The 21,773-nt window shown below is 42.3% G+C and overlaps 1 protein-coding gene and 1 pseudogene across 6 annotated transcripts in view; both read right to left on the reverse strand.

Annotated features, from left to right (window-relative positions):
• Window positions 1–9,038: 9,038 nt before the first annotated feature.
• LOC139450588 (pericentriolar material 1 protein-like) overlaps window positions 9,039–21,773 on the reverse strand; it is a 47,398-nt gene continuing 34,663 nt past the window's right edge. For 5 of the 6 annotated variants that reach the window (XM_071232349.1, XM_071232348.1, XM_071232344.1 and 2 more), the window contains exons 31-38: window positions 14,244–14,482; window positions 13,962–14,097; window positions 13,685–13,837; window positions 13,023–13,156; window positions 12,553–12,862; window positions 12,173–12,277; window positions 11,741–11,861; window positions 9,039–11,032 (exon numbers count right to left, since the gene is read on the reverse strand). In XM_071232349.1, coding sequence (XP_071088450.1) covers window positions 11,019–11,032; window positions 11,741–11,861; window positions 12,173–12,277; window positions 12,553–12,862; window positions 13,023–13,156; window positions 13,685–13,837; window positions 13,962–14,097; window positions 14,244–14,482 — 1,212 coding nt within the window. In that variant the 3' untranslated portion in view covers window positions 9,039–11,018. The remainder of the gene's footprint in view (window positions 11,033–11,740; window positions 11,862–12,172; window positions 12,278–12,552; window positions 12,863–13,022; window positions 13,157–13,684; window positions 13,838–13,961; window positions 14,098–14,243; window positions 14,483–21,773) is intronic. The other variant, XM_071232346.1, reaches the window with a different exon arrangement.
• On the reverse strand, window positions 15,405–17,061 carry LOC139450706 (uncharacterized; annotated as a pseudogene).

Consider the following 21,773-nt stretch of genomic DNA (forward strand, 5'->3'; position numbering starts at 1 on the left):
CTTGTACCTCCTAAAACTCCTAAAATTGAAGAAAAAAATGGTGACAAAACATTTTGGCTTTATTTCATGAATTTGTAAGAACAAGTCTTCCAATGGCATATCAATTTAAATTGTAACAATCATTTATAACAATGTATCAAGACTCAGTAGTCTATATAACATGATTTATAACATTCTGATATGGTAACAACATGTCTTCACGTACATTTTAGGGGGCACGGGTGACCCAGCAGTCTTAGACGCAGCAATTTTTTGTGAAGAGTATAGGGCCTTAGACTTGCCAGAAACCTGATTGTGGGTTCGAATCAAAGGTTTGCGCTGATCATGTTTTTACTAGAAGAGTTCAGATTTGTCAGCACCAACCTGTTCTCGTGGGTTCCACCAAAGTTGTAAACGTCTAAAATGTGCATCACTTCGGGCTTTCTTCCAGATCAAGCTGACAATCTGTGATAAAACTTCAAAGCGGTTCAAAACTTGTGTTGAATATTTGTCACAGCCTCAAAAAGATGGAACAAGTCTATTAACATTATTCACAACCTTCATGCTGGTCTGCCAGCCTGAGGCTACTAAATTGTGCTGAGGACAAGTGTAAATCAAATGATGGTAGTCCTCATTGACTAGTAGCATATGAGGGCTAAAATTCTGAACCAGTTCTCTAAGCATCACAAACTGAACAATACTGACAGACTATGTAAACATAGTAATCTTTTTTTTTTCAAGCTGGACAAGCTACAAACTCTGAAGATTACCATAGTTCCTCAAGTAAACACCAGGCCTCGAATAAATGCTGGGGTCTCGATTAAACACAGGCTAGTTTTTTATGTTTTAGTGCATGCAATTTTCCCCATTATTATCTTTGTGATTAAAAGCCGGGGGTAAAGAGTGTCTGAAAAAAATATTGCCCAGGTATTTAATCAAGGAAATACTGTAGTGAAATAAGGTTTACTGGACTATTCTTGAATATAGCTCATTTCTACGATTGTATTTACCAAACATTCATGAAGTCGTGGGTCAAAACACGGGATCAAGCTTTATACACATTCCATGCTTCATGTGGTGAGAGTTTATGATTTTCCTGTGATTTATATGATATTATTAGCACCGTCTGCATTTGTGCATGTTTAGTATTCTGATGTCATGTTTTCAACATTTCATTGGGTCATTCTGTTGAGAAATGGTTGCACATCTTAAACAGTCCCAAGGTCAAGGGATACAACATTGTTCATATCCATCTGGTCCACAGAGCATTCAGACTGGTGTTGTCTGTGAACAAAATAGATTTTGTAGTTTAAACAACTTGTCCCTGTATTTTCACTCATGTCAATGGATGAGTGGCTGTGTCTAACCCTATGTTGTTTGCTTATTGATTAAGATTTTTAGTAAATCTCTTCAGCTAAGGAATTTACTTTCTTTTTGGTAGGTTTACAAACTTTTGATAATTGAAAAATGTTTTATCTTGGCACGACATTGAATGTAGTGTTGGTATAAGTTTGAGGTATAACTTCAGCATTCAACACGTCAGTCAGTTTTGTAATGATAAATGATAAATTTAAAAAATCCTTTCATAATAGTTTGACAGAAAATTAGCTGGACAACTGACATTTTGTACAAAATGTTGGTTTCTTTTATATTTTTATTTCATTCAAATACAAAATTATATTTTTAGTGTAATTGCAACATTGTTTCTATTTCTATATGCCTAACCCTATGTTGTTTGCTTATTGATTAAGATTTTTAGTAAATCTCTTCAGCTAAGGAATTTACTTTCTTTTTGGTAGGTTTACAAACTTTTGATAATTGAAAAATGTTTTATCTTGGCACGACATTGAATGTAGTGTTGGTATAAGTTTGAGGTATAACTTCAGCATTCAACACGTCAGTCAGTTTTGTAATGATAAATGATAAATTTAAAAAATCCTTTCATAATAGTTTGACAGAAAATTAGCTGGACAACTGACATTTTGTACAAAATGTTGGTTTCTTTTATATTTTTATTTCATTCAAATACAAAATTATATTTTTAGTGTAATTGCAACATTGTTTCTATTTATATTTTTAAAATTGTAAGGTAAGTTTGTTTTTAATTTATCAGTAGCCACAATATATTTTTTGTGGAAAGTGCAAACACTATTATTAGGAGCAGCAATTCATTGATGAAGATGCTGAAGATATTTATACCATTGTATACAGGAGCAGGTAGTTTTTCATAAAAAAAACCCAACTAATTAAGGCCCGACAAAAAACAAATCTAGTCTTACCAATTTTCTAGGCCGACATGTAAGCGGCAAAAAAAGAGTGGTAGATGTCGTCGGGGTTATTTGGTGGCGCAGTTGTCAAAGGCGTCAGAATGTTCTGGACAGATGTGCAACCCTTAGGCTAGCCGGACACATATGCCCGTGATCATGATTTAACCAAGAAATTGTTCAAATTGATGTCTACCCAAACACACTCAAAGCAAAATGATAATTGCTATGTATAAATATTTCACCCATCTTTGTAGTTTGGTCACTGGTGAATCAGCAGATATGTTAGATAGAACTGTGGACAACCTGTACCTTGAATTAGATTAGTGATCGAAGATACGACAGGTACAAAGGCATACTTAGTTTGTAATCACACACTGTTGGAAGCAGGACTTACCTGTGTGTACCAGACTGTACCACATTATGTATGACTTGTACAAAACGTGCAGAAATTGATCATTTAGTATTTATTAGCTTACAGAATTCAGGAAGCATCCGATTATTGTTAAATGTTATGAATGTTCAATAGTATGTGCCTAGCACATAGATTGGTCCTAGGGAGCATGCGAAAACCAACATTCCAAAGTAAAATTAGTTATGACTGGGTTTTCTAAATGACTTAAGTTTGGTAAATCAAATGCCAGTATTAATTCTTGACTGGTTTGAATTCAATTCAGCAACTTTTGGTCGATGAAAGTAAAATTCTTTAGCAAATATGTTGCGATTCTAATAAGCGGAAAGAAAAATAAAACAGACTCATCGGCAAATGCTTTTGGTATGGGGCTACAGTTATATATTTCTTTGAAGAGTGTAGGAGACAACAACTTGATATTAATAACTTTGTTTTAATTGGGACAATTTTGTCCTTTTACAAAAGACATCAGTCTTTGTGATTCCATGTTAAAGAGCGACATGACAGATTTGTGATTTCCAGCTCTTGTTCAGTGCTCTGAGGTGCTACATATTTATGTATATATACTACTCAAAAGAAGTTAAGGATCACCCGATTCTTTCATATTGGTAAAGTTAATCTGTCATGTCATGAGAGATTAACTATTGTAATATGAAAGAATCAGTTGATCCTTAACTTCTTTTGAGTAGTATAGTATTTATTGCATTCTGTTCAGTCATCTGTCTGATTTATTTATTGACATAGCCGTGCAATATCGTCTGCATGGTTTAACCCATCCTCTGTTATCCAGGGTCTCTATCAGGATAAATACCCTGGACCCATTTTCCACCAAAGATTTGTTGTGGAAGTGATGTCACTACTGCTATCTTTCTTACGATTAACTCAGAGCAAACTTTCTCTCACTCAGGAAAGTATTTCATTGAAAAGGAATTATTTATGTTGTGTCATTTGAATGGGCTTCAAACAAAGTGGTGACTTGGTCCAGGGTATTTATCTGATTGAATGGAGATATAGTACCCTGGAAGACTGAGGATGGGTTTATGTTGATGCACTGACCGTGTATTGATCAATGTTATTGTTTTGTTGTGCAGACAGATGAGGACTGGCCACTGGAATTTCCCCTTTCAGAACTAAATGATCTGAACAACTCTTCAAGTATATTTCAGCCTTAATTTTTGGTGAAGTAGCTTGCTGACTTTTGGCTAAATGCCATGAAACTCAACCATATGACTGGTGAAAAGCACGATGTCATAGTGATTATTTTAGTAGTCACCTTATAATTTACTTGACAAAACATGTTTCATGTTGATATTTTTTTTACAATTTGAGAGCAACAACCAAAGATACACAAAAATGTTTTTGTATGAAATGGATGAACAATATACCGGTAATTGAATAATTCTTACACTTATCCCTAGCACAATATTAGTTTATATCAGTTACAAAAAGCTGATATTTTTGGTTTATCTCGGTTCTGCAGTAAATAAGCCTGCCATTCTTTTATCGCCAGATTTTCGAATCTGCTTGTCTGCTTTTCCACCAAGCAATATTCTCTCACTTGAGCCACATTTTCACGTATTCTGTTAAAAGATATTTGCTTACGAATTACCATGTGTTGGTTGAAAAAAAGGTTAAAATATATGGAGCTCAGTATTTTTAATATATTTGGCATGAGAGTATGGGTCAGCCATTTAAGTTGGAAAAAACCCTAAAGCTAATGTTCTTTATAGTTCAGGGCCCCGTTCAACAAAGCGATCTCAGCACTACGACTATTGTAAGCTTATGTTAAAGTATGAGGCTACGATCATCTTAGCGTTCAGATCGCTTTGTGGAACGAGAACGCTTTGTGTATTGTTAATATGGTAACATATAATTAGATTAATTCTTATAAAAAGGTTATCATTTCTTATTTCCTTTATGATTTTTATTAGTTGTATCTTTTTATTTGCTAATGGATTAAAGATGAAACTGTCAGTTCAATAAAAATAAATTGAAACTTGTCTTACTTATTGATTGTGGCTTTTGGCTCTTGTCTGTCAAATCTGTAAATCGAAAAATTAAAAAAAGTGTCACCTAAACATGGTTCTGGGCCAAATAATCAAGTCATTCCAGTTGTAATCTGGAGATCATCTGTTACGATAACATAGGACATATTATCTATTCTTCTCTGAATAGAGTTGGATAGCCCATTGTGTTCAAAGCCTTACATCAGACAGTCCTTTCCTGTGTTGGTTCCTGTAATTTCATTATCCAATGTTGTTTTCATCAGGTGCATTCAGCCTGTCCCCATCAGACTACAGCCTCAATTATCCAGTGTATCATATCTCCATCATATCAGGATTAATACCCTTGACCCATTTGTCACAATAGCATCTAAATTGCTCATATTGCTGTCCAAACACAGAATTTCATTTGCTCCTGAGATACCGTATTCGACGTAATAAGCACCCCGCTCTAATAATGTACACAAGACTTATTTATTCGCATTTAATGCGCACTCGAGTGTTATATGCACCCTTAAGTATGGGCAATTAAATTCTGGAAAAATGTATCTGTCGTATATAAACATTGCAGGCTGTCAGCATAAACCACGAAATTTATCTTTCAACAAAAATAATATTCTAATAAGAGCCTCCTATTTCTAATTTTGAGAGCGCCCTGGGCGCTTATTACGTCAAATACAGTAATTTTAAATTTTTGGTAGAACAGAAAAACTTTTAGGGGAGTTTGGGAACATTTACCAAGGGAAATTCTCAGGACTGTTGTTCAAATTGGGCCCCCCAAAAAGCTATGGTAGGGGATGGGTGCAGGTTATTGTAATAACTGAATTGAAATATGATACACTGGATATCAAGGATGATCAGACTTGTGTAATGAAACTAGTTCAGACTACAAATTTTGAGAAAGATACTCGTCCTGACGTATTGAAGTGTCAGTGTCTACACCTGGTCATATCACCATAATACTGTGCCAGATTTCAGCAAGCCTGAGTATACCTCATGTAATGTACATAACACACCTTGTATTTAATTGCCTACTTGATACTGTATATCTCTTAAGTTCCCCTGTCTGTGACCTGTGTACAGCTTCACCCTTGTCATTTCATTTCATGCTGCCATTGACAGAATAAACTGTTACCTCAGAGGTTTTGCTTTGCATTGTTTATAGAAGATAACCAAATATATTCAGAAAAATATTCTTTATTGAAACTACAAGCAACCCTCAACTCACCTTGTATGCTCATCTTTGAATACATGGAGGTAATGTTTGAATGTACTTGCTCCAGTCTGCCCTTTCCCCGGCATATCACAGTGAGGTTGGTTGGTTTGTTGTTTAACGCCGCACTCAGCAATATTCCAGCTATATGACCGCGGTCTGTAAATAATCGAGTCTGGACCAGACAATCCAGTGATTGATATCATGAGCATCGATCCACGCAATTAGGATCAATGACTTGTATCAACCAAGACAGCGAGCCTGACCACCCGATCCCGTTAGTCGCCTTTTACAACAAGCATAGTCACCATTTACGGCAAGCATGGGTTCCTGAAGACCTATTCTACCCTGGAATCTTTACGGGTCGCATTGTTTAAAGAAGATAACCAAATATATTCAGAAAAATATTCTTTATTGAAACTACAAGCAACCCTCAACTCACCTTGTATCCTCATCTTTGAATACATGGAGTTAATGTTTGAATGTACTTGCTCCAGTCTGCCTTTTCGCAGGCATATCACAGTGAGGTTGGTTGGTTTGGTTCACACCATTTTTAGTATTTCAGTTATATCCCGGCCTGTCAGCTTGATGTGGAAAGACAGCTCAAAGTACTACAGGTGTAGTTAGACAAACAACTTGCTGAAACCCATGAGCATAGGTATGTTGCTGACAAACCTAGAAACATAATCAGGGCAAATTTGAGATTCAAACTCATCATCATACAATTCTGGCACACCTGAGGATCACAAGTCTTAACAGCAAACTGGACCAGCCGTGTCCCTTTACTTCACACCAGCCTCTTGCTAATCAGAGTCTTGGGTCAGGGATTTCAATGGTGGGTAGTATGATACATACCTTTGGACATGTGATCAGTCAGGTCCTACTCTGCCAGAGAGCTAATAAAAATTGTGTGGTTAGAATGTATGACCTGATTATAATGGGGTGAATCTACTCGTGTCATGATTCAGAATCCCAACAACCCTTCACCTTTTATAAACCTTCTTCAGTGTGTGTGCATACTGCCTCTGTGGTGTTGTGGATAAGAGCATTTGGCCACTTCTTACCAAAAACATTAAAAGATGGTACTTGCTGTTACCCTGCATTGTGCTCAGCATTATGGGGACAAAGCAAGGACAGGCCATCTCTGTGTAGGTGTAACGTGTCTGATTGGATTATCCCTGTTATAACTGCAGCATGGTATTTCAGTGGGCTAGCACTATAAAATTTGCATAAGTCCAGACTAGCAGAAGCAGACAGACACACACACAAAAATACACACGCATGCATCACTATACAGATGAAATAATTACTGTATTCGACATAATAAGCGCCCCGCTCTTGTAAGCGCTAACCGCGATAATTGCTAATATATTAGCTAGTGAACAATCCTAATTAGCACTCCTTCCGATTGATCAATGTACACAAGACTTATTTATTTGCGTATAATACGCACTCGTGTGTAATATGCATTCTTAATTATGGGCAGTTAAATTCTGGAAAAATGTATCTGTGGCATATAAACATTTCAGTGTGTCAGCATAAACCACGGAATTTATCTTTCAACTCTCTTTTTTCCACCAAAATAATATTCTAATAAGAGCCCCCTATTTCTAATATTGGGTGCTTTTTACGTCGAATATGGTAGTTTGTGTTTGTATACAGTCGTGCCTCGTTTATACGGACACTTGCATCATTTCACAATTCGTCCGTATAAACGAATTTCCGTATAACTGAAACCAGCTTCTTACTGGAAGAGTTACTTCCCTTCAATTATTCATGACAGATGACAGAACAAACAGATACATCCACTCAATCTTTATTCATACACGTTTCAAAAAGTCTGTCATGGAAGTTTTAACTTTACCACATTTTGAGGTTTGAATTTTAAACAATAATGTGTCACTTGGTTAATTGACTTCTCACGAATCAAAGAATTACCACCAGCGGAAGTGTATTGTCCGGATAAGTGAGACAATTTTGTGTGCATTTCAGTGTTTTGTGTATGAAAATGACCGTCCGGTTCCGGAAACTGAATTTCCGTATATACGGGTAAATTTATATAGTAATTATTTCGTTTTGAATGAAAATCGTCCGGGAACCGAGGTTTCCGGATATCTGAAGTCCGTATAAGCGGGGCACGACTGTACAACAGACACCTGTTAAAAAAATAGAGTCTGCAATAGTACCAGTACTTTCATAAATCTCATGACACACTTTGTCGGTTGAACAATATACACCATGACAATCACATCTCTCAATACATCAGTGTGGTTTATAACCGTTTTGAACAGTATTTCAGTTATATCATGGCATATCAGCTTGATGCAGGAAGAAAGCGATGCATGTCTAAGATGTTACCACTTTGGTGAAACCCACAAGCATGGGCATGAATGGTGTTGACAAACCTAGAAACATACTCAGGGTGAACCAGGCCTCACACCCATGATCATAGGTTGCTATATGCATAAGGATGCAAGTGTCTGTTTGAGGTTTATTATCCAACCAAAAATAGGTTGCACATAAACCAGCTGTAATTCAATCACAATCCATTTCTAAACTTACAAAATATACCAGTAATGAGAGAGTTTGGTTTCATGCTGCTTTGAACAGTATGTTTGTTTAATGCCACATTCAGCAACTCCCCAGCTATAAATAATCAAGAAATTACCAGACAAATCAGTGATTGATATTGCAAGGAAGGATCCAGACCATCAGGGAATGAAGACATGCAATCTTCTTATCCAAGTCAGCCCACCCAATCCATTTAGTTACCTCTTACAACTATCATAGGTTGCTATGGACCGGAATCCCCATGGGTACTGCAGTTACATCACATCATTGGCACTAGTCTTGTAGTCCTGGCCAAACTGCCCACTAGTTAAGGGATCATAAGGACTAGAAGAAATTTGCCATTTTTAAGGGTTTTGCTATATGTTATCATTGTAAGGACTAGTGGACCAAAAATGTTAGTTTCTACCACTGAAGGAGATATGGTACTCACAGACCAAGAATCAAAATCAGAGTGAACCTGAGATTCTAACCAGCAATCACTGGATTCTGGCATGACTAAGGGATGCTACTCTTCACAGCAAACTTGTGCTGCCTTAGACATGTTAGACACATGGGCCACCTGTGCATCTTCATTTGACAAAAATAATACAACTAAATTATGATGCTATATCAGTTTATTGATAAAACAGTGGCAAAGCACATCACAGTTACAGCATGGGCAGTCTTTGTGGCCTGCTGCCTACATCTCTCATCAGCCCTCTTCTCAGTCACTATACACTTATGCTCAGCAACAGAGAGCGTCCCTTGGGGAACTCCCTGTCCTCACAATCACAGGCAGAAATCACAGACACTTTCCTCAGTTTGGTCCACTTCATGTCACTTCTCATCAGCTGACATTCTTACATTTTAATGCTGGAGATTTCAAAGACAACATGCAGGTTTATGTACCATAGCACTAGGACAATAGTTAGATGGGATCAAAATATACAAGGAAAGTTATGGTTCATCGGCTTACAGTGTCAATGTCATTAACTGATGGTACCTTTCATCTCCCATTCAACAGGTCTTGCATCCTTTCAAACCAGCTGCAATTCAATAATTGACAAGCAAAGCTTTGTATAGTCACAATTTGTTATTTCATTTCATCTGCAAAATATGTGTTACTTCAGTTGCTACTTGATACCTGTCTTCAACCATTACACTTTCCTATTTACCTCACTGCCTGATAATAGCATGTGTACAAATAACATCTCACTCCAGTGACAAATGTATGGGGACAAGCCAGGAGAGAGGATTATTGGTGATCATTAACCAATATCTGATAGTTTTGAAATAAATCAATTTTACATTAGGAACGATAATGTTCATGTGGATAGGTTTGGATTTACAGTCATCTCTCATTATCTCTAAAGTTACAGATCAATTTATAAACAGAGAATAGGGTCTTGCATAGCAGAGGAACAGGCGTGATGAAAAAAACCCATGTATTTCTTATCTAATGTTCAAACCTTTCAGTAAATTTTGAAATTATCTGTAATGTCATGTAACGTACATAGGATTAGTTTTTTTCATTGTGACAATATTGGCTGAATATTGCTGATGCAACATTAACTTTGAACTTACTCACAAGGGATTACCAGGTTTTTAATTTGGCACTAGCCAACTAGAGGTGTCATTTGTCTCCTGTTAAAGGTATAACAACCAGCAGAATTTCAGGATTAATAGCAGGTGTTGCTATATGTAACCAGGACTTGTAAATGTTTCAGGTTTTTGCATTCCTGATTATAAGTCAACCAAAAACATGGCACAGAAAAAACCTTAGTATTTCAAAAACTTTGAGATAATGAAAAGCCGACTGCATATAGCATTGGTACAAGATAGAGATGAACTACTACTGAACCTGGTAGGGCTGGAAACATGGACATAGTATGAATGATAGAGATGAGACCCTGAAGTGGTTTACACAGCACACTGTAATATCAGAGACAAGTGCATGATCTATCATTGTGTTTGGTGGCTGTGTCAAGGTGGGTTGGGAGCACACACTAAATACTTACACTGGTCAACCTGTTAATTTAAATGCTTTACTGTAGGTAGCAGTTTGAAAAGATAACACAGCTATTCATTGTTTGATTTACTAACTGTCCTGACTTTGATTTTCCAATGTGTTATGTGGTGGTGACTTCTATAGCATGATAATCATGATAATGGTATGTTTTAAAGCTGTTTTTCAGCATACAATTACTAACTGGCAAAATATATAACTTGTTAATTGGCATAAAATAAATTACATAATCCTGAAAATATAAAGCTATGAAACATCATCTATATCAACAAGAAAACAACAATGATGGATGGAATAACAATGCAACCTACATCTCATCAGCAGTTGGTGAGTTAGATCACAGTGAGGCTGTGTTACTACGGCCTGTGTGAAACTGAGGCCAGTATCAATGGACAGGCAACTCAGTAATGCTTCAGTTTGGCTTGGATGTGATTGTAGTGGTAAACATGGTTGTCAGCATATGCTGATAGTCACAACAGTAACAACAACAGTATTGTCTAATCAGTAAGTGGTGAACGTGAAAATGTGTTGACTGCTGATGTTGAAGTCTTCCATCAGTAGAATGATGTTGTTATGCTTCACTCTCTAAAACAGAAATAAATAGGACAGGATTTAGAACCTGTACTGCCATATCTACGTTTATGAAAAAAGATAACAACATGGTTGCAATGAATATGTAATTACTCATCATACTCTGGACACAAAAGACAAACAAGCACAGATGGTAATTTTGGAGAATATCAGGTTCAAATAGCACGACTATATGAATAAACAAAATAAAAAATGACAATAGTGCATTGCAATGTCATACCTCATACTGGAGCTACAATATTTTGTTACTTACTTTTGTTTCTTTGTTGCTTAATGCTGTACATAATATAACTTAAAAAATATCGCCTGTAAATAATCTGGACCAGTTAATCATGTTAATAATATTATGAACATCCCATTCTGTTTGGGTACAAAGACACACAATCAACCAAATCATTGAGGCTGTCCACCAAGACCAATACTACCCAGGATTCCCAGTGTGGTGGGACAAGCAACAATAGTTGCAATACAATGTGATATACTGACAGTGTAAGAACTGAGGATATCATTTAGAAAATCATCAGCAAAACAACCCTACATCAAAAGCACTTCATAAAACAAATATCCTGCCATCTTAGTAGCGTACTATTTACAAACACACATACAGAAAGAAGTAACTGATCAAAGAGCACGAAAGAATGTACTGTGTTTATTCCTAACAGATGCAGAGGTACGGGAGTCAGAACTGGACAATATTGGTACCTGGTTCTTTTAGGGCGCTTCCGTCTCCAACCAGCTCTGTGGAAGACTCCATCGTTGTTAGAATACCGGCAGCACCAGTAGTAAGCTTCTGCTCTTCTTCTAACCTCTCTTCAAGGTCAGCCTGAAATACAATCCATACACATCCAGTTTTGGCTTGCAAACATAGTCTGTTTTACTGAATACATCAATCCATATATACATTGCATAACAAGTATTAAGTGATAAAAAAGTATTTAATGTATGTTGCAATATAATATAAACATGATCTTCTACTCGTTCAGTCACTGAGCCATTGGTTAAATAATAATAAATAAATTTCTATAGCACAAGACACAGAATCACAATTTGTACTAATGTCAGGAATTGAACATGGATCTTTGCTGAAGCGAGTCAACACTTTAAAATACTTGGTTAATAAGAAAACAATCTTACTGGACTGCCAACTGTGAGTGCGGCAGGAAGGTCCTCCAGACAGATGTCCTCAATGTATACATCTCCATTAATGTGCACTTCACCATTGACATGACCTTCAACCTGCTGGTAGACAAAATGTACTTAACAGGAAGGTCCACTCAGACAGATTTAGTCTGATACAGGGAAACAAGACTAACATTTTAGCTAGCTGTAGAACTGTTGAACATTACTTCCTATATAATACTCCATAACCATGTATAGTAAGTTGTTATTCACTTAATAGAAGCCATAACGGTTCATATGAAGAATAGTTTTGCAGATATGTGTAAATCAAACCCTTATATTCAGAGTTCACACTTGGCTATTCTACAGCCACAAAGTAGTGAGAGATCAGGTACCTGGCTGACCTCCTCTTGTAATGCATCTATCTTTACTGGAGTTGTCCCCCCTGTTACTGTGCCATCTGCCTCTGATGTCTCTGGCTGTTGTTGTGTGTCAGCCTCCTTCTCTTCTTCTGCAGTAGCATTGTTCTCCTTCACAGGAGTTGATTCTGCTTCTCTCTGCTGACTCTCGGATTCTCCACTAGCTGATGACTCGTGAACTGGCTGTGAATGCTCCAGTTTGTTATCCCGAGACACAGCAGTCTCAGATGGGTCCTCCATACTTTGCGACTCATCTGCTTCATCCTCATCTTCATCACTTCCAATTCTGTAAGAAACAAAGAAGAATGCAAAAATAAATGAAATTCCCATGACAAAATAAAAAAACTGTCAACATTCTTATAAAGTTGAGCTAGCCCGACTCAAAACGTTTTGATCCTGCCTCCCCTTGTATTTTGTTTTCAGAACTGATCATGGTGGTAACTGACCTGGTAAATGGTTTGGTCTCACTAACAGCCAGCTCTATCTGCAGTCCTGCAGCTTTGTATGGGGATTCCGGATCTTCATCCTTCTCCTCTGCATCCTGTATTGGCATCTCACTAGCCAGCTCATCATCCCGGTCCTGTAATATCAACATCCTTATCAACAAAGTTAATGTTTCACCAACTGAAACATTTAGCTGTTCGATATTATTATAATGAACATACCATGTACCTCTAAAAATCTGAATGCCAAAAGCCATTTGCTCCAACAATGCTCTTAACCTCCTAGTAATAACAAGCTACTACCACAAGCTAGCACTGGAATGAAGAGAGTGACTATCACAGTCAGTGAGTGAGTTGGGTTTAACGCCGCTTTTAACATTATTCCAGTTATATCTTGGCGTGTCAGCTTAATGTGGGAGGAAAGCCCGAAGTGATGCAGGTCTCAGACGTTAACCATTTCGGTGATACCCATGAGCATGGGTATGGTGCTGACAAACCTAGAAACATAATTGGGGGGAACTGGGATTCGAACCCACAATCATAGGTTTATGGCGTGCCAAAGGGACGCAACTTTGAATGAATCGTGGCGCCGTAGACAACTGGGCCACCCATGCCCCGTGACTATCACAAGCAGCATCACACAAAGAAACAATGTCTGTGGTTACCTTTCCCAGATCCTCCTCTTCATTTGTGGTCATCCTGAGTGTGGAAGGAATACGGTCATCATCTGTAGGCTCTGAACTGCTCTCGTTACCATCAGATTCCTCACCCACAAGGATTGCCATTTTCTTGCTGGAGGCAGACTTATCAGAGACAGACTGCAAATCAAACACAATTCATGATACCTGAATGAGTGGACAACTAATGCAACAGATGACGCTCTGCATCGAAAGACAAATGAAGAATTTTTTCAGAGCCACAAAGAGAAAGGCTGTTACTGACCTGAAACCATGCATTTGTTCGGATCTTGTCTGCTATGGTTGGTTCATCCAGATCTTGCATGAGCCGGAAGAAAGCCAGTTCATTGAAAAGAACCTCTGACATATCCACTAGCATTTCCTCTCCACATTCCCGCATTCTAAATGAAGCAAAAACAAAACATCAATCAGTCCATGAACGTTGAAATGTTTTGCATGAGTAATCAATTTCTATTTAACGCTAGTCACCAATACTTCAGCTATTATCACAGTTGACAGTAAATAGTTTGAGTATCATCAACCTTACCTGCGGCCCTCAAATTTAGCCATGGAGTCCTGGAGTATAGATCCCAGCTGTCTGTGGAAGAATCGAGCAAACTCCTGTCCATTATCATGCTGCCTTGTGAGAGAGAGCACAAGACGCTTGATGTATGCCAGCAACTGTTGGGAGCAGGCATCATCCATATGCTCTTTAATCACTGGCATGATCTCAGTCATAATGCTTTTTATCTGTTGGTCCAGCTGGTTAGTGTCAATCCGTGGGTACTGAATAATACAACAGTAACATATACAGTGGTGTAGGAAGAAGCAATTTAAAACTCACACCAATTACCGTATATCGCTGTGTATAAGGCGACCCCACGTATAAGACGACCCCCCTGTACACGCCTTAAAAATCAACCCAAAAAGCTATACTCCGTGTATAAGGCGACCTGGAATGAAACACATCACAAGTCTGACTGATATACCGGTAGAAGATTTAACGTGCTCTTGCCGACTGTAGCGTATTTCGCACACGGACATCACAAATTTAGTAAAATCTAAATATTTTTTACATTTGTATACTTATCCTGCATTACTGCGTATTGCATTTACTGCTGTCTTTGACAGAGAGACGAACTGTGTGAGATCCAGCTGCTGAAGAAAATTGTTTCCATCTGTCCAGGAAGCAGCGCCCCCTCCCACACAGTCGGCACGTGACCCGGAAGACATGACGTCATGTCAAAACACATAACTGCTTTAACATAACATCGGAAACTTCGTGGGGAGGAAGCGGAGCGCAGGGGGGGCACTTAGACTTCGTAATGCAGGATAAGTATACAAATGTAAAAAATATTTAGATTTTACTAAATTTTTTAACTTATCCTGCATTACTCCGTATTGCATCTTTATCAGACGGCACGGCCGGTGGGCATACCTTCAGATGTGAGCCAGAAGAAAACCCTCGACAAAGGTCCGATGAAATCGCACCGCAGGGACAAGAGATGACCGGAACACCAGCGACCATTCCTGTCGAAGGAAACGAGAGTCGATGCAAAAGAGGGAACCCGAAATGACAGAAATAGTATGAGGCGGGAATGCCAAAACTAGAACTGACCTAAGAGCGAATGCGGAACGCAGTAGAGCCCTCTAATCTGGGGTGATAAACACCAGAGAGTTCGACGGGCCCCGCTCAGGGTAACGGAGAATCAGTGGCGTCGGGGGTTGGTGACCTGTTGAGCTACCACCAGGGGACCAAAGCTATGAACGCCGGCGACATCTTCCAAGGCTACATCACGGAGGTAGTGGTTGGCGAAAACGGTGTCGGATCGCCAAAAACAGCCTTCCATGATCGATTTGAGGGAACAGTTACTGTGCAGAGCCATGGTAGACGCGACCGCCCGAATCTCGTGGGGGTTGTTAGCCTTGGGGGGGTCCAATCCGGCGACTTTATAAGCTTGGAGGATGACCGCCCGGAGCCACAGGGAGATAGTATTCCGGCTGACCTCCGACAGCGACGAAGGGGAAACCGGTAGGAAAAGGCGTTTCCTAGACTTACGGCAGGCTTTAGACCGTCGCAGGAAAACCTTCAGGGCCCTAACTGGGCATAATAAAAGCTCCTCCACGTCGTCGGCACCCACAATCGACGAAAGGGGAGGGATGGTGAAGGATCTATCAGGCTGTCCGGGGAGTTGATTCTTTGCGATGAAGTCCCAGCACAGCCCAAGATGAACTGCTCCATGAGTCCCGCGTTCGAACCGGACCCGAGAGACGTCGAGGGTGTGGAGCTCACTAACCCGGGCGGCCGTAGCCAAGGCCAGTAGAAACACTGTCTTCGTTAAGTCGTAAAAGGAAGACGTGTGGAGTGGTTCGAAGGGAGCCTCCCGAAGAGCCTTTAAGACCACATTGAGATCCCACGCAGGTGGTCTGAACTTGGCTTTCTGGTCGTCGAGTGAAACGCCTGGAGTTCGGGAATTTTCGTCATTCTCCGGTCGTCCGGGATGGCAAGGACGGAGTTAATGGCGACCAGGTACGTGGAGATGGTAGAGCCTTTTAATCGACGCGTGCTGCGCAAGTACAGAAGAAACTCAGCCAGGAACTGCGGTGATGCCGTCATCGGATCCTGATGCTTGTCAGAGCAGAACGCCTGGAACGAGGATCATTTATCATCATATAGTCCCCGTGTAGATGGACGATGGGCGAAAGCAATAGCCTTGGCCGCTCTAGTCGAATAGCCCTTGGCTCCTAGGGCTTTTTGCAGATGAGCCAGGCGTGCAGATGAAACCGAGCGGGACTTGGGTGGGGCAACCGACTGTGTGGGTGTAGCAGCAGGTTGGACCACGCTGGCAGTTCTAGAGGGTTGTCTCTGGCGACGTTTCGGAGGTAGACAAACCAACTTCTGGCCGGCCACCAAGGCGCGACCAAAATCAGTGTCAAGTGTCGAGTGGCCTGGATCTTTTGAAGAACCCTGGGAAGGAGAACCGGAGGCGGAAAAGCGTACGCGCTTAATCCCTCCCAGGGAACACTGAAGGCGTCGACTGCTACAGCGGCCGGATTCGGGACCGGCGAGATGTAAGTCGGCAGCTGACAGTTCTGAGACGTGGCGAACAGATCGATGTTTGGAGAGGCGATCGTTTGACAAAGAACTGTGAAGATCTCTGGGTGGAGTCGCCATTCGGTGGGAGCCACCTTGTCCGGTCTGGACAGAGCGTCTGCCAGAACATTCTTGCAACCTGGAATGTGCTGAACAAGGAATTGCAGGTCTAAGCGGTCCACCAGGTCGAAGAATCGGAAGGTCTGGTTGAGCAGGGACTGAGAGTGGAGAGTACCCTGATTCCTCAGACACCACACCACGGTGATGTTGTCCGAGGAGATGGTCAACTGGGCGTGACGGAGAATGCTCTGCCAGTGGGAGACGGCCAGTATGAGAGCTTCGAGTTCGAGGTTGTTGCTGTGCCAGTGGAGTCAATCTCCGGACCACAGCCCTGCAACTGTTTGAGTCCCCAGATGAGCCCCCCCAACCCTGTTTGGATGCGTCGACGAACAGGTGGAGGGAGGGCTGTAGCACGGTCAAGGAGACGCCGCCGCAGACGTTCGATTCCACCGTCCACCATCGGAGGAAGGGGTGGAGGTGGACTGGGAGAACGATGAGGGACTCCGGATCCTGCTGCCGGATGAAGGGTGCGAGAAACCGTTGAATTGGACGGAGTTGGAGGCGACCTCTGGCAGTCAGGTCTTGAGCCGACGTAAGGAGACCCAATAAAACCTGCCATTGGCGGAGAGTTCGAGCCTGTTGGAGGGCAGGGAAGAGATGAGCGAGGATTTTCAACCACCTGGCTCTGGGGACTTGAAGGAGGTCCTGATCCGTGAGAAACAGGCCCCCGATAAACTGCAGACGGAACGATGGGGTCAGCTCCGACTTCGTCTGATTGACGATCCAACCCAACTGATTGAAGAGCCGCAGGGTAAAATCCCTGTGACGCAGTAGCAACGCCGAGTCCCGATTGTTGAGGAGACAATCGTCGATGTATGGATCGAAGTTGATGTTCCTCAGGTGTAGGTAGGCGGCGACCGGTCGGGTGATCCGTGTGAAAAGCCACAGGGCCGTTGAAATTCCAAATGGTAGGACCGCCCACTGGTAATGGGTACCATTGAAAAAGAACCTGAGGAAGCGCCGGTCGTTGGGGTGGATGGGTACATGAAGATAGGCATCCTGGATGTCGAGGCTGATCAGGGAATCGCCAGCTGAGATTCTCGTTCTGAGCAGTCGCAACGTCGTCATTCGGAAGTAGGGAGGACGTTCCAGGTAGTGCCGGTTGAAAGTGGAGAGATTGTGTATCATGCGCCAGCTGGTGGTCCCCTTCTTGGGCACCAGAAACACCGGAGAGTAAAATCCTGGGTGTCGAGCCGGGTCGTGTACGATCTCTATGGCCTCCTTCTGCAGTAGGGAAACGATGCTGTCGTGAAGGGGCCGAAGTTGGTGGGGTGAATAAGCGGCTGTTGACGGAGTAGACGTCAGAGGAGGCAGCGCAGCCAATGGGAGCCGGTACCCCTGACGGAGGACGTTGGTGACGAACGGGTCCTCCAGTATGGACCAGTTTCTCCAAAACCGGCCTAGTCTCCCACCTACAGGTGTGTCGGTGACCGGAACGGCTGGGGGTGGGAGGTCCCAGTCGTTGAGGTCCCGCCGGTCAACGCTTTGAGGTGGAATCGGCACCCTTGCCGGGGCGACGATCCCTTCGGGGCTGGTAGGTGCCACGGGATCTACCACGACCACGCCCTGTCTGGCCACGAAAGGGCGAGGTATGTTTGGAGGCGACCTTGAGGGAGGAACGGCGTGGTTTATAGTTGCCTTTGGAGGATTTGGCCGCTGATTGGTGTGTGACATGCTCCAAGGCTCTGAGAGCAGTTTCATCCCTGGCGAAGCTGGAGACTCGGGCGTGGGTAGCGGAGATAGCACCATTAAAAAGGGTAGGACCCGACCAAGGTTGTCGTAGTAAGGAACGCTTGAATTCGGAATCCCAGTCCGTGGAAGTCAAGTAACCCAACCGTCGAGTAGTGGTGATCTCCGCAAGCGCAGCTCTCAGGTGATTGCGCAAGTGATCGATCTGGCGAAGTTGGAATGTCATAACCGTGCGAAGGTGGTCGATCCTGTTAGGATTGGATTCAGCGAGATCCTGGTCAATGGCTCTGGCAGAAGAGGCAAGTGTAGATAGTGGCTTCAAAGTACGCCGCAGTTCCGTTTCTACGAAAGCGAGTCGGGAGTCCGGCATACGTATGGTGACGGACTGGGAAGACCCGGTCATTCGATGTAAGTCCTCGTCAAGGATATGTGCACCGTCGGTCACGTCGAAGGAGTGGACGGGGAAATCATCCCGCCGGAAACGAGGAGCCTTGAACGACGGCGTGAGGGACAACTTAGCGAAGTCCTCGTCCAACGCCGTAACCAGGTCAGTCAACATTGGGTCGGGTGGTAGTGAAGTCGGATTAGACCAAATCGTCGACTTTTGATTCACATCGGAGCCCGGGGAGGGAGCGACGGAGGCCAAACGGTCCGCCAACCAATCAGCAACCTGTGATAGGCCCAAGTGTGTATCAATCTCGGGCGATGGAAGGTCATAATCTGGGCGAAATGATCCTTCCGAGGAGGAGGAACGACGTCGTCGTCTATGTACTGGTGAGCGACTACGAGAGCGACGACGGGAACGAGCTGACTTGGACGAGTGCCGAGAAACAGTCGGAGGCGACGAGGTGTACGATGTTCGAGACCGATGAGCACCCGATGTGGAGGGGGCCGCAGGAATCGAAGTAACAGTAGTCGGGGCCGTCAGCGTCGCCGGCGTCGCAGGAGGCACCGTCGGCGCCGCTGAGGTGGGTGGAGCTTGCGCAAACAATGACTGCATCCAAGCTTGCATCCAAGATGGATCCATAAACGATGACGGAAGGGCATGTCCATAAGTAGGAGGCGCAGCACAAGTCAAAGGCGCCGAAGTAGTCAGAGGCGCCGGATACATCGGAGGTGCCAGAGACATCAGAGGCGCCGGAAACATCGAAGACATGAGGCGCCGGACCAAGAGGCGCCGGATACATCGGAGGCGCCGGATACGTCGGATACATCGGAGGCGCCGGTGTTGTCGACGTAGATGGTAGAGGTGACAGGAAACCCGAAACGGGCGATGCTGCAGACGAGGATGTCGAAGCAGGCGATGGTAAGGGTGGTGTAGGAGACCGTGTACGGTCGGATGTCGTGCCATGGGAGGCAGACTCTACGTTGGATGGCATGTTGGAGTGCCGACGCACACGCTGGGTGAAGCGTCTCCGAGACACTCGTAGGTAGGCGGTGAAGGAGACTGGCGACAGGGGACTACAATAACTGCAACGCTCTGTGAGGGTACAGGGGGTTGTACAGTCCAGGCAGCAGGGGTGGGGGTCCCGTCCAGATTTATTCCCGCGGCAGCGAGAGCAGCGAGACATACTGGAATTGAAGCAAAAGCATAACGATGTGTAAACACACAACGTGAAACATAATGTAACTCAACATAACTTATTCTTGTTACAAAGTTAATAAGAGCAAACAATTACGCTTAAACAATTACGCTTCAAACACGCCAAAAGCTTAATGTAAAACTCCAACCATAGAGCGAATTCAAGACACAAAACACGAAAGTACGTGGACACGTAGTGAATCGCAAAAGGGCGGGAAAAAATGGCGGGAACCAAAATGGCGGGAAACAACAATACGCTCGGAAAGGCCGTGACGAGAGTCACAACCCGAGCGAGAAACGTTACCAATTAACAATATAATGAAGGCAAAGGTAACAAGAAACAACACAGCAGACTTTTGTCGTAGTAAACGATAGAAAGTCAGGACCAATAAAGCTTTAATAATTCCACTGAGGGATACAGTTCACGTCCGATCCATGTGGTTGACAAAGCAGTTATGTGTTTTGACATGACGTCATGTCTTCCGGGTCACGTGCCGACTGTGTGGGAGGGGGCGCTGCTTCCTGGACAGATGGAAACAATTTTCTTCAGCAGCTGGATCTCACACAGTTCGTCTCTCTGTCAAAGACAGCAGTAAATGCAATACGGAGTAATGCAGGATAAGTTAAAAAATTAGTTAGTTAGTTACTTTGGAGATTTAATGTGCGCTTTCCGACTGATGCGTATTTCGCACATATCACAAGTGCGCACACAAACCTTATATATGCAATAAAAATATGTTTATCTTGCGTTGTTTTTTTTCTACAATGATAGGTCGCGTCTGTAACTCCGGCACACGTCGCCATTTTGTGTTTACACGGTACAACACCAAATTGGTGCCCGTAAAATAAAATTCATTTATGAAGTAATAACATATAAGAGACAATGGTGAGTAATTTAATCGCCAATTAACTATGTTGTAACTAACTAGGCTTATGTTTGCTTCACATTCAGTGTGTTTATTCCACAATCACTTGTACACACCGTCTCCAACACTTGTTAATACAACTGTAAAAACAGCGGGAATTGATTTCAGCTTCACCGGTTATCACATGTTAGGTCACATGTGCAATATGCAAATGATTACCGGTACTTCCGTCTCTCTACTCACGGATGTTGATTGTTTTACCGTGTCAGCTGGTTTGACAATCTGCATCGAGGTGAGGGTCATTTCCACTTTATTTGCAGAAATTATTAAACTTTATTCAAGGAAAAGAGATACAAATCATGTTTATGTATGGGAAATAATTATTTGAACAGTTATTTAGGACGAAATGCGAAGTTGTATTGTCAAATGCTGGGCTGGCTATCGGACGCCAGTTGACATCGTCAGTGGAAAAAAATGTGAGATCTTCGACTCCGTGTATAAGACGACCCCCCTTCTTAGCCCCCTCATTTTAGGTACGAAAAACTCGCCTTATACACAGCGATATACGGTAGTTCACATATTTCCACTACCCATGAATACTAAACATTGTCAGAAAATTCAGTGCAGTGAAAATGCAGCTGTTGGCATTGTAAATAACCAGGCTCTAACTTTTGAGGAACATTTGATATAAACAATATCTGAGAAAATCAAAATGAGTCTTTTCCT

The sequence above is a fragment of the Haliotis cracherodii genome, unplaced genomic scaffold, assembly GCF_022045235.1.
Source record: "Haliotis cracherodii isolate W230 unplaced genomic scaffold, xgHalCrac1.p SCAF_8, whole genome shotgun sequence".
Taxonomy (NCBI): domain Eukaryota; kingdom Metazoa; phylum Mollusca; class Gastropoda; order Lepetellida; family Haliotidae; genus Haliotis; species Haliotis cracherodii.